This window comes from Anopheles maculipalpis, chromosome 3RL (assembly GCF_943734695.1).
Source record: "Anopheles maculipalpis chromosome 3RL, idAnoMacuDA_375_x, whole genome shotgun sequence".
In the NCBI taxonomy this organism is placed as follows: Eukaryota; Metazoa; Arthropoda; class Insecta; order Diptera; family Culicidae; genus Anopheles; species Anopheles maculipalpis.
Window position 1 is genome coordinate 50,821,187 of NC_064872.1, and position 14,327 is coordinate 50,835,513.

Genomic DNA, 14,327 nt, shown 5'->3' on the forward strand with positions numbered 1-14,327 from the left:
TGATAATGATTTAGTGACTATGAAATAGTATTGTATCAAGCGCCAAAATTTACCACGGTTCAAGCGCCACGGTTATTTAACGGCTTTTTTACGATGTATTTCAAAATCGGTTCTCTTTACGAAAAACGCGTTGTAATGAGAAATGTCATTGAGTTCGTCCGTTGGTGTCGCCCGTAGTTGGTTGTACACTGTGCAGCTTCGTAGGTAAACAATATCCAGCCACCACCGTACAGGTGCGTCAAACTCACAAACGTTACCAGCGTGAAACTATTTCTTAATATTTTTACTTTTATATATGAACATTTCATACCTGCATAGATCATGATGAAGGCTTTGCTAGACCAGTTAAGAGCTGTTCATACTTTAAGCAATGAGATTCTCTTCTCATTACAAGGTAATTTAGTAAAAGAAACACGATTCATAGTTAGGATGCATACGATTTACGGACAAACTTTTCAACGAGCCCAACACCCAACCAACACTCAACGTTTGCCACCACTGCGTACGGTTAGAGCATCACGCATCCCGTAGCTGTCTTCGTGCGCGTGCGAAGTGCGCCTCGCATTTTATTGTTGAATTCGAAAGAAAAGTTCCAGATGGTTTGACGTTGGCGGCTGGTGTGTTATTCGCGTCTTCCTTTTCGTACGATCGCAACGTCCGGGACGAGATCGCTCGACGCCATCGCTGGCTGACATTCTTCTCTGTTCGTGAAACCACCCCAATGGTGTTATGGTCTATGACTATGACCGACGGTTGCTGTGTGGCTAAAATGTGGCCATGTGTAGGGTAGTGGCGTGTCCATCAAGCTAACGACATACCAAAAGCTGAAGGGTGCAAAAAATTCAAGAGATTTGCCAAGTTCAATAGTGTGATTCCGCTCGGGTGTTGTTTTGTAGTAGAGCGAACCGGAGAACCGTTAGCAATAGTGTGTGCGTACAGTGTGGCCGAAGGTAGCGCTGCTGTGTGCTGTATTCCCATCTGTTTCCGCAGTAAATGTGTGTGGCTGGCCTAGCCAACCCCTACGTACCAGCAGCACTAACGGACGCAACAGCTGGAGCTTAGCGATACATCAGCAAAACTAAGACGAGCGAGATGAAAATGATCTTCTTTCCGAGGACAACATCCCTGGTGCAGTGGTGGTGTATTTTTATACTCTACACACAACGCACCGATTGTGCATCGTTCTTCTCAAGTAAGTTGTGCAACCGAATCTCACAAGACGCGCGACCAAACACGACGCTAAAACATCGAAAGCAGAAACATCTTTTCCGTGTCTATGTCCGGTCCGTTTAATCGAAATGGAAACGGTACATATAGCATCCACGATCATCTAAACAAGGGCATTCGCATGAAATTAGCTGGAAGGAAAAGTTTCGATCCAAAAAGCGGGTCACTATTGCTGCGAGAGCTCATCCCAGTTGATTCACTAATGAAAGTATTTCCCCGGTTCGAGATGAATCACGGTTTTGGCGAGTCGTGTGGGAGATTCGAAAGATTGGAAGATCGCTAACAATCATCTCCGGTTCAAACGGCGACGAGTGTGTGCTCACGTAGGCTTTAACCTCCACGGGAACCTTCACACACCGTCACCGTAATGGAAATCGAACCAAACCAGCTGATCGATTGATTGGGCTGATCATTCGAGGAAGCTGTTACTGATGCAAAGTAACGAAAATTTCTTTTTCGTCTCTACTTTCAAGAGGTTTAGTTTATTTGTTTGGCTTTGTATTTTCACTATAAAATATTATGCCATGTGTTATAAAATTTTTATACAAGCCATCTTTAAGCTGTTTAAGGATTTTTTCTCATTTCCAACCAGCGTCCCATCATCAAACACCCATCATAATGCGTACCGATCACATTTGACCCACCTGTTCCCCACTAAATAAGCTCAATTTATCTTCCAACGTTACGTTTATTTATGATCTTTTTCAATCACACACTTCACATTAGCGAGGTTTCGCGAACACCTGACGCACCCACCCCCCCCCCCCCCCCACTATGAACGGGGAACGCCGCGGAAGTATTGTTTGGCTCTTCGCTATACTTTTTCCACGCTGACGCCCACCTGGTTGCACCCACCAGCTCCACCCCGTACTCCTCTCCCCTCGTCTATTGCCCAAAGTCTCGAACGATCAGATTGAAATTCATGTCCAAATTCATCAAAATTCGTTGTTACGATCGACGTGCGTCGCCTAAAGCCTACTCATAGTAGCTGTCGTTATGTCCCAAACTTTTGACTTACAGAACCAAGTTTAGCGAAAGACAATCCGATGAGGAAACCGATTTACTTTGTCCCACTTAATACGTTCGATGCAAATTTGGCCAAAAACAGGGGGGGAAAACACCGGAGGTACAGTTGAGCAATAAACTCTATTCATTTTACACATAATTACGCACGGTGGTTTCCGTAATGGTGCGTGCAGATCGCAAGTGAACCGAATTGGATTCGAATTGCACCGGGCACGCCCAATATTGAACGTTGGTACCTTCGTTGGTACCAGATTAATTGGAAGCGGTTGTTGCAAAGGGTCGTTTCTTTATGGCTGATCGCTCTTACACGATCATGATGCTTATTCCTACGAGTTTGGTGACGCTTTGTCAACACAGACACACTGGCACCGGCATATCTATCGTTTGCTCACTACTTGGTTTGGATTTATTTGTCTACAACGGGTATGGGATTTTGTAAATATTGCTCTTAACCAGCCACCTCACTCCGGAAGTAGTTTGATTTTAGCACTTCGCCGTCAAGTATCCGGGTGTATCATCATCATCATCCACGAGCCACTTGAGTTTGGTGAAACACCTGCACAACCTGTGCCGCTCATTGCATCAGCCTGAAGGTGCGAGATACTCGTGATTACACTCGCCGCGCGATTTGGTAAAGTAAGACAACGAAGTAACGTACCGCTGTTGAACATCTTCAAGATCAATCTGCTGTTAACGCGATCGGAACGATCTGTCTACGATGATGATACGGACGCTTCGAACTGTCCAGCCAGCCCGTAATGGGTGTCACACACCACACACACCTATCGTCGATCGGATTGAGCTTCGGTGAGGTCGGTGCCGGGTATCCAGCGCACATATTGAGCAAGCGACGCCAAACAAGTGCCAGCATTAAATTGATACAGGTCATTTTCAGTAACCTTCGCATAATTGATGCCATTGCTTCGGAACATGGCGAGTAATCGGCACAACACACCTACTGCTGGAGCTATCATCGTACCGTTTGCGTTGGTTTCTTTTATTAAATTGAGAGAGAGAGAGACAAAAAAGCTAAAAACTACTATATTCCTGTAGTGTGGCAACATTCGTCTAATTATCGTAAACACACAAAGAGCTGTTACTCGAGGGAGAAAATTACTTGTAAAAGTTACCTCTTACTATCACTGCTAATGTGTATCATAAAGAGCATACAAGGAGGAAAAAAAAAATTCCCCTATAACTCCCTTTTTCTCTTACTTCCGTGTTGTGATTACATCGAAGGAAAGGCGCGTTAACAGTTGCGAAACGTTGACCATTTAATTCGCTTTCAGGATCATTGCTAATGCTGCAATCGAGGACACTTTTTTGTAACGCTGATGAATAATGTCTGCTTTATGGAAATAATGGACCAACAAGTAAGGAAGTGCAAAAAATATTACGCGGTAGTAATGAATGATGGTTGAATAACTGCTTTCATTGACAATTTCTTTATTGCTGACCGTTTAAGGTGTTTAAAGTCCATGTTAAAGCATGCAAACAATTATAGTTTTGCGTTGAAGTCTGATAAGGCATTGATTGCAGGTTAGATTATTATTCTTCTTCTTCTTCTTCTTGGCTTAACGACCTCTAAGGCCATGCCGGCTATCGAAAAATGGCTTTCTAGACTGCCGATACCACGTAGTTGGTTAGTCAGTCCTCACTACGGGGGGACGGTCCGGATGGGATTTGAAATCCGGTCCTGCCGTTTGAAGACCGGCGCCACTGTCGCCTATACCACCGGCCGCCCAGGTTAGGCCGGGCGTGCAGGTTAGATTAAATTTATTAAATGGATCCTAGACTATCTTCACTCTACGGCAGATCCTCCATAAATGCCGGGAGCACTAGATGTACCTACTATGGGTACATCTAGTTGGGTACTTGAAGTCAATGATACCACCTATCATTGACTTCAAGGCGGCCTACGATACCATATATCAAACCGAACTATGGAACACTATGCAGCAGTACGGATTCCCTGGGAAGCTGGTACGTTTGCTAAAGGCCATCATGAATGGGGTGCAGTGTAAAGTGAGAGTATTAAACATGCTGTCAGAATCGTTGGAATCTTACCGGGGTCTGAGGCAAGGAGACGGAATCTCATGTTTATCGTTCAACATCGCTCTGGAGGGTGTCATGCGAAGCGCGGGCTTCGACATCCGGGGCGCGATTTTCACCCGAAATCTTCAATTCCTTGGCTTCGCGGATGACATCGTCATTATCGGACGGACAACTACGGCGATGTGCGAGGCGTACACCCGACTGAAACGCGAGGCATAGAATTGGATTGAGCATCAATGCGAAAATGACTATCCTGACGGTAGTCAAAGCAGGAAGGATACGTTGGCTGGGGCACGTGATGAGGATGCCGGACTCATGCCCCACCAAGAAGGTGCTCGTCAGCGACCCGTTCGGCACGAGGCGTAGAGGAGCACAGCAAGCTCGTTGGCTGGATCAAGTGGAGTCTAACCTGTCGAAGATCGGATGCAGCCGTGGATGGAGGACTGCAGCCCTAGACCGAGTTTCCTGGAAACTAATTGGAGAAAAAAAGCATTAAATTAAGCATTGAACGGCGATGAATTCAGCAGCTGGCAAAATGGTTTCTTTTTTTTTCGTACATTCAAACGAACGTATTTTCGCCTGGTTTCCTTAAAAGTAAATGTTTTGGTGGCCCTAAGCGCTTACTTGTTTCTTCTTCTTGTGTACAGAACGATTGGAAAAGGAATTCCGGTAGAGGATCGCCCACAAAAAAATGTATTGACCGTTTGTTCGGGCGGGTCGAGCCGAACCTACCGGGTCGGAACCGTCCATAAGCGGCCTGCAGCGGTTCGATTAAAAAAGCGATAACAATTTTCCGATTTTCCATGGGCTTACGATGTTAAATGGCGATGACTTTTATGTAGTCAAGTACCTGGTGATCAATGTGTACTAGTTGACTACATACTGTCAAAAAAATGTTGTGATTTATCCCTTAAGTTACAGAACCTAGGACGAGAACAGTAAAAGTCTGCTCAATCCAAACCAGAGCCCTTGGAACATTGAACAGAAGCTGCGGTTAACAATCAGTGGAAAGGACGTCATATCCCGTTTTGTTTTTTTTTCAGCAATGGTATTTACTAATCTGATTGTTATGTTCTCATTGGTTGCTAACTACACTACAATGAGCACGCGTATTTACAATAAAACACTTATTAACGTAAAAACACACTAAAATGAATACACACATACTGCCACAGACGCCATGCTCGTCCTGCTACGCTGATCGCCAGATACGGAGATAACGACTGGCGATCGGCCACGTCTCGCTCATCCTGTTTTTTTTTTTATAAATAAAGGACGACCAGGCCGTATTGATTCATCTTGCTTAGTATCGTCTGTAGTTTTCGCAGAGTCCAGATAACATTTTGCGTGATATAACAGTGATTTATAGTACAAGGAGCCTCCCAATACTTGCCACATGCATTGAAAAGTTCCACAAAGGTGGCGAAGTGGTGATGTAATCTACACGAAGCAAGCGCTGAGAAAAAGGAGCGTTTGGGGAATCCCAAGTAGCCAACCTAAATGTGCCACAGTACCTCAGTCTTATCGCAATTTTCTTCATCAATGTCATGGATGAATTGGAAAAAATTGGAAACCTTTTAAAAGATAAAAGGTCCAGAAATTATTTTTATGGCTTAAAAGCCGCAAAATGGCGCAAGATATCGAGACAAAGGTTAGACATTTAAAACATACATTAAAGATTTATTAAAGAAAATCATTCAATTTGATTGGTTATATTATCTTTTACCATTCAATTTTACCATGCATTTGAAAAAAAGGCGCCTTTTTAATGCGTGCGTTAAGCGAGTTCGACCAGTTGGTTTGGATCGACTCGTGGTTCCGGGTCGACTTGTAGATGTAATGGGTTCGGGATGATCAAATGTTATACTTTGATCCGAACTCTTTACATTCTTGTCGCTTGTGTCAAGGACAAACTATCCTAAAGATAATTCCAACAAGCTCCGTCAGAACCACATGCAGATTGTCACATGGAAGAATTCGTTTCAGATGTGAATAGCATTCACCATATTCGAGGCCATATTATAAACTAAAGTTGTTTCTTAAATCCTATGCTTTTCTACGGTTTGACTATCGTTTAATTATCAAATGTGCAAAAGAATTAACCATCCCTTTTGTCTTCTCCTACTGTACCTACTCTATGCAGATGCCGAACCAATGGCAGCGAGTCTATTATCGCTGTGCGGAGAGAGCGGCGAATCCAGTGAGCAGTATGTCAGCGATAAGGGTCCCGCTTCTAGTATGTTACTTGCCTTACGCCCGGAGCATGGCAAGGCGTCACCGTCATCGGCTACTTCCTGCAAACGCCAATTCCGGGCACCCGATGCGTACAACTTCTTCGTTCGATTGCAGCGCGTTTCAGGCATGGGCCCTCGCAGTTCGGCAGGCAGAAAGTACAACGGCAACAAGTCTAGCAACAGCACCCATAGCTGCCCCCTAACGATTGTACGTACCGTCTGTTATGCGTCTAAGGAACCAGTTCTAGCTTAAAAGCGTGATCGCAACAGTCGTGTATGGGAGAGGATGTGTATGTGCGTGCTGGTTTAATGTTGTGCATTCTTAACATTCTACTATTCCGATGATGAGCAGGTTACGTTTACCGGCAACTTACCGAGCACACACACGTGTCTCGAAAGAACTGCCCATGCACAACTATAACATGAAGTGTGTAGTCGTACCTCAGCTAGCCAAGTGCAACGATGCGCAACAAATAACTCACACCTCACACATCCACATCCTCAACCACCCACAAACCGTCGGATGAGTGCTAATTAGTTCGAGCGAAAAAATGGTTCGAAACCTCAATTGATCTAACTGAACTTGCGCCTTTCCTCTTTCTCCTCCTCACAGTCCCAATCGGCAAACGGTGAGGTGTTGCCCTCGTGGCGCCTGGATCCATGCCTGCTGGAAACGACCGGCACGCAGGAAGAACCGATGCGTCTGCTGCAGGGCAAGCTGAACATTGTCTGGAGCCACGATGGAAATGCGCCCAACTATCGACTGCAGATCACGGTGGTCGGGCAGGGTGCGGTTTGTGTGGAGCGAGATAAGCATTCCTGTCTGGAGTATGTCGGTACGCCGCTGCTTTGCATTGCCCGGGAACTGGTGTGCGACGGATTGCCAAACTGTCCGCCGATCGGTAGTGAAGTTAGCGACGAAAACGAGGCTATGTGCATAAAGCACCGACAGCAGGAGTATTCGGTAAGTGGTCTACTGTTTGGTATGAGTTTGCTTTTGATGATTAGAACTGGTGCGAGTCAAATACCTTGACCCAAGTTTGGCCAAAATAGACAAGTTTTATACGTTGTCATGATTGTTGTACGCTTGTCAGCCAAGGGGCCAGACAGAACCTCCCTTCCGGTCACCAATGTGATAGGGAATTCCATTCGGAAAGAGCTTTCGAGAGGATAAATACGTCACAGCTTACAATGCTGTTTTCCAACGATTCGACTTAGTTTTTGTTCCAAAGCTTAGTTGAATATTGTAGGAAAATTATAAAATAAATTCCTATTCACTTTTTGGCATTCTTTCAAAAATACTTCAGAGTGAAAAAGAAGACCATTCCAAACCATGACCAAATAAACATATTTAAAAGTATTTGGGCATCTTTCCTTTTTTTTATTTTAGCCTGGATCAACTTCGAAGATTAAAACAGTTAGACATATTATGTATCCATATTTTGAACTCTTTTAAAGTTTTTCAGTTACTACAATGATGTGGTCAATTTTGAACGAAAAACCAAACAAAAGTGCAATACAAAGACAAGATGTTTTGATGTCTAGCAGAATTTTAAAAGCAGTAATACAAAAATTGGATATAAAAATGGTCTTATTCTATTGTCCATTACTGTATTTTACTAACACATTAAATCAATTGTTTGGTTCTCTGTAGTGACCGTTACGGTATTAGACCAGCTCCAGCGACCTCGGCTGGTTTATAGCAACATAATTTGGTACGTCACGAGGCATTGGGTAAATCAACCTCCACTGAACGAGATAGGCCACGGTTGTCAACCAGAGTATAGGATTAGGGCTCAAAGGAAATGCGGTCCTAGATCCGGCCTCTTTGCTCGCCAGAGTGTCATGCTAGATAGGCGTAAATAAAGTGTATTTGTGCGTACTACAAGGCACTATTGCCCAGTACGTTTGGATCAAGCTAATAAATCACTTTTGGAATGTCCTTACCATTACATTGACGGATTTCCGGGAAAAAATTGGCTAATTCTTAGAGATTTCATGACATTTAGCATTAAATCTATCGCTCTCTTACAAAATTAAAATCTCCCCGTATAACAAAACCCTCAGTTTTCAACTTGAAAATTGTAGATACAAAACGGGGTTTCCAACACACACAAAAATGCAGTATTTCTGTTCCTTAGTAGATTAATGTACGACTTCTGACCCATCACAAGGCGACTCGTCAATCAACGGTGTCAACATGTCTGTTTTCTACCGCTTTATAGCCGCCATAATTCAAAGTTTTAATTCACGTGCCTGCGTAGCACTGAGAAAACGTTCCCAAGAGAATCTAAATAGAAACGTTGCAAGATGAGGACTGACCAAAACTGTAAAGTTATTCTCTTGTTACTATTTTCTTTACTATTATCAAGGCTATTTTCTCATTTTGTTTTACTGTTACCTTCTTACAAGTAGGGGGTACACGATACAGCCTTCTGGACATGTTTGGAATGATAATTAGCACTTCGGTGATAGATAATTTTATTATCTTGTTGAAACTTGTCCATTTTCCTCATGACGGGTCATGAATGTCTCTCTGTTCCCTGTTTGCCTGTCAAGTGTATTACAGAAAATGTGTCACAGAAAATATAAATGGTACCGTTCTCTTGTCGTTAAAAATAAACCATGTCACCAATAATCCGGAATTGCATTCACAGAAAAAAACCGAATGTAGAACAGCTTTTAAAATATTGCAATGTTTTCTTTCGTTTTCTTTCCGGTCAGGAAAATCCCGTTCATTCCGTATTTCGTCATTACATCCAAAATACGATCAAGTCATTCTTTGGCGGCGAGCCAAAAGAGCTACCTTCGAAACCGTCCTACGGTGAGATAGACATTGCGCTGGAGCAGAAGTTTGGTGCCATGTACCCGCCAGCACCGCCGGTGTCACCGTTCCCATCGGCCACGCCCGAACCGACCGTACCACCGAAAAAGCAACGCAGCAGCCTAACCGGACTCTCCAAATATGGCCCGTGGGGTTACCTGTTCCTGGGAATGCTCATCTGCGGTGGTGCGTTGCTAATTTGCGGTCTCTGGGGTAAGCTGCTGCGGTTTAGCGTTTGTTGTTCCGCCCAACGACGAATGGCATCACTAAAACGGTATCCCTTTTGGTCGCTTTCAATTTGCAGAATGCTGTTGCCGATCTCACAAACCGGAGCACAGTGCGGACGATTCCCTACCCGATCAAGTGCCCTCCTTTCTGCAAACATCGTCCCCAGCCGACGGTGGTGGTACCGGACGACCCGGTTTGACCACCGGTGACAGTCCCTCCAGCCACAATCTACCTCACTATGGCGAGCTTGATCCACCGCCCGCTTACTCGGTGCTGTTTCCCACTCAGAAGCCGGCCGATGGCAATGAGTTACCGGCGACTGCCGAGACCGCACAGAACAATAGTCCTAGTAGCATTAGCGATACCAATAACAGCTCTGTGGGTGACGATGGGCATTCGGGGATGGCAGATGAAGAAGGCGTAGTAGTTGCATCCGAAGCACTACCGGATCCGGATTCCTCTTCCTCCACCCTTCCTTAGTCCTTAGATTAGGTAGGACAGCATACAATCGCCCAAAAGAAAGCAAGTCTGTGTCTGTGAAAGAACAAGTGTAGCATGTGTTGGAGTTAAAATGGAGCAGTATTTTGGCAGTTAGGTTTTAGAGGAGAAGCATTTTTTTTTTGTTTTTGAAAGGAAGAAGGTCGTTCTGTATTCTTTACATTCATTATTTTCGCTATCTAAACAAACACAATCATACACAGCCTGCATAAGCTCTGTATCTGTCGATGAAAGGCTGAAACCATTTCCTTCCTGAACTAATTTTTATTACCAAACCAAAATCAAAGACAATCAGAGGATAGGTAGGTGTGTCTGGATGTGTTGTTACCAAGGATGCAACATCGCAACAATACACCATTGCGAAGATGGGCGCGCCATAAGCAGTCGTGGACATGGGCCTTGTTGTTGTGCTGAAAGCGGTTGAGAGCAATGGGGACCAAAACGAGTAGCATTAAGTTAGTGAAGCCAAATCAATTCACCGATCGAACAAAGACAAACAATCAACGACGATCAAGCATTTCACCATGACACATACACACGCACCGTTTTAGAAGCGCCATGTCGGGACCGGGTAATGTCGCCACATCTTTGCCAGACATTTTACACGGACAATGCAAAAACAAAGCACGAGCGCCTGCGGGAGGGAAGCGAATGCGAAACATTGCCTTTCCCGTTAGTCCTTCCTCCTTAGTAGATGATAGTGCAGCTAGTAAGTAAGCAAAGCTAGGGCAGAAGGATACAGTACGCACATGCCAAGAGTAGGTAGGGTGGGTAGTGAAACCAGATAATTGTATAAGAGCGAAGAGAATTCTCAGTTAGCGTTTAAGCAAAACACACGCATTTACTAGGACCGTGGTGCGCGAATGGAGCGGAAGGTACATGTACTGTTAAAATGCTACTAACAACAATACATAATGTGATATTAATTTATTGATTGAAAACCGAATAAACACATCGAATTCTTTCATATAATCTTGCTTTTTATCTATCTTTTTATCTCTCTTTTCTTGGTTCGGTATATTGTGCACGTCTGTGAGACTTGGTAAAATTTTCAATCTTCCTCGAGGAAACTTGGATCTCCGACATTTGCGACTTAACTGGAGAACGTCAATGTGATGGGCCGCTGACAAGCTACTTCATGGTGTGGCATAAATATGGGATAAATAACATGTATCATATTGTACAATATAATATTCGACACACATTGAAGGGCACCAACAAACCACATTAGATACGAGCAATATGGATTGCCGCAGCGTTCCACTTCTACACATTTAGTAGGATTTCAAAATTAATTTCTCGAGAAGAAATTCGAAAACCTAGGACTCTCAAACTCAATCCTGTAGTGGGTTCATTCATACCTATTTTTTCGGACTAATCGAGTTAAAAACGGGTTATGTTCATCCAGTCAATTCTCTAGCAGATGCGGAGTCCTACAAGGACGCTACGTAGTTAATATATAACTGATGTTTGACAAGTTCTTCCTGCTAACCACTATGTTATGTCAGACGTTTGGTGCCCTTATGGTGAGACGTGGTTACGCGGAGGCCGGTACAAGCAGTTGATTCGTATGCTTCACATTGATCCTCAATTCAATCTAATAGAATCCTCAGATTTCAGTCGGATGTAAGTCTTGAACGCCGCCGCAGATCCCATGATGTCGATATTGAACCAAACATTGTAAAAAAAAACACAGACAAGCGAACTGTCAACTATAATCAGTGAACAACTTATGTTTATTTCAAGAAAAAATATCGTAAAACAAAATGTAACTTTAGCAGAGCATGTAAAGTAGTATAGGTATGTAAATGCGCATGCACGATTGCCTTTGGCTGTTATGTTTTTAGCTGCATGCGCAGATGCAGATTTCTGCTTGTATTATGATTTATGTTTGTTTTTTTCTTAAGACATACTGTTTTCGTTCCTTCTTTTCCACTACGTTTGCAAATTGCTTTCCTCAAAAACGTCGCCTTAAGAAGAGATGGACGCTTGTGCCTTCATCTAGGATCGAGGGTTTACAAGTAACCGCGGTAAAGAGTTAAAAGCTTAAAGAGGGTATATAAAATCCAACCAAAACCATTATTTGTAGGTTTGCTTGAGGCTTGAGATAGTTTACGCGGGTGTGCTGGATGGATATCATTGTAAGAGTTTGTTAAGTTGCCTCAACTTGGTTTGGACGTATGGAAAACGGGTGTTTTAATTATTTGTTCTTTGGAAGGAAACAGAAAGATACGGCGAACCATTCTTGCTGTGCTCACACTGTGTATACGGTTGCAGCAGACAGTACCTTACGATCCTTTACAATTATCTAATATTATTATTATCTTTGGGCCCACAGTTAACAAGTTATCAACTTTTCTTTTTATATGTTTGATGTACAAAGCATGCGATTGCTCTGCTGCCTTCTCGCTTGATTTGATATCATTTTTATGTAGCGTTTTGTTTTTGTTTCTCTCTCTGCAACAATCTCTTTCTGGTCGTTGGTGATTACCTTACTGAATTATTGCTGTGTTTTGCTGTTTTTTCTTTCTTTTTTGTTTGTTTTGTTCTGCACACATGCATACGTTTATTGTACACGTATTTGTCACTCACAACGAACCCCTCTCTACACGAACGAACAATGATTATAGGACTCGCTAACTGGTTGTGAAGTGCGGTAATGTATGTATGTGTGATAAGTGTTTGCAAGAGAGCAATAGAGCCGGTTGCAAACTACACGGCTGGTAGTAGTACGCTTTGGCAACATTCATGGCGGAAAAGGAAATGTTGATGAAAATGCGCCGTTTGGAAGCTTAAATGCTTAAAACTAGCATCCTGTGCATGAAAAAGGTGAATAGGACACACTGTGATACCGATTCTAATCCCTCAATTGTAATGATCGTTTTGTTTTTGTGCCATTGTACTACATTTTAATGCTAGGAAGTACGTTGCACACCTTCAACCGTTAAAATAAAAAAATGGAAAACGTAATAGCTTTAGATTTATAAACGTTTTTTTAAAAAAGGTATCATTAAACATTAAATTTTTGCCTAAACAGAGACGAAGCTATCCAGAATACACGTTTAACACATACCCTTCATCAGTTATTGTCGAGTTTGCCATGCAAGAAGGTAGTAGGAAACCTTGGCAGATAATAGAAAACGATAAAATCGGACTTTTCAAACGTTCACTGAATTGCAATTTCTTATTTACAAAGGGGTGCTAAGGGCAAAAAAAAACAGAACAGTATGAACAGTATCATAAATTTATCGTTTTTTTTTTCTTCTAAGAGTACGACGTAACATAAATCTGTTACTTGCACCTTTCTCGCAGGAGAAGAAAACAGTGTGATCACAACGTCAACATACAGACGACGGTGGTAGATCACCGTGTTACACCCTTTGTTAAACATACTTTTATTCATTAACCATGCTTTTTGTTGTTGTTTACTTTAATAAGTTTTTGCTTTTGCATGTCCGATATGCAAAACTAGCCTTTTTTAACCAAGCTTTTTGTTTTTTAATAACATATTTATTTCACGTTTTATTTCCAACCATCGAAAATCCGTTTGATATCCATTTTCCTAGGTATGTTTTCGCTACATGTTTTTGTTTGTTTCCTTGTTTTTTTCTTCTCTCTTTAGCTTTTATGGGTGTGTTGACGGTGTGACGCGATTTTAACTGTTCCGACAAAACACTGATCCAACGATACAAATAACGATAATAGATTAACATTTCCCGCTTTCCACCTTGCTACTTATCACACCCCACCGCCGGCCCGGGGGCTACAGCCGTTAATTTGAAACATTATTCAATTTTCTTATTACTACATGGATGTAAATGTGTATTGTGTGCACGTGTGTGTGGTGTTTCGCCTTTTGATAATCGCAACCTCAAACAGCTGCAAAACGGGCGCGATCGCTCACACGATGGGTTAGAATATATGTTTGCTCAAGACGCTTAGCTACGTTAAAGTTTGCTACTATTGCTGCCCTTTTCATATATTTTATTGTTTGAATTGTTTTGTTTCAAGTTTGTTTTTTGTTTTGCTCTTCTCTACTCGATCACTCTATTGCGATTGAGAAAAAAAACTATTTGTTGCAATACAGAGTTTTGTGTTGCTTATTGTAGTCTATTTATATCAACTTTGCCATTATTTGATTACATTAAAGTTTATGTTTATTCCATCTTTTTTTGTTTTGTTCTTCATGCCCTTGTTTTGTTGCAGTAAAGTTTTTTTTATTTAACTTACTCCCT

At 42.6% G+C, this 14,327-nt stretch overlaps 1 protein-coding gene across 1 annotated transcript; it reads left to right on the top strand.

Moving 5' to 3' along the window:
• Positions 1-1,098: 1,098 nt before the first annotated feature.
• On the top strand, positions 1,099-10,074 carry LOC126562145 (uncharacterized). Its single transcript, XM_050218573.1, has 5 exons — positions 1,099-1,192; positions 6,452-6,750; positions 7,156-7,506; positions 9,267-9,579; positions 9,671-10,074. The coding sequence occupies exons 1-5, from the start codon at positions 1,099-1,101 to the stop codon at positions 10,072-10,074; spliced, it is 1,461 nt and encodes a 486-aa protein (XP_050074530.1).
• Positions 10,075-14,327: the final 4,253 nt, after the last annotated feature.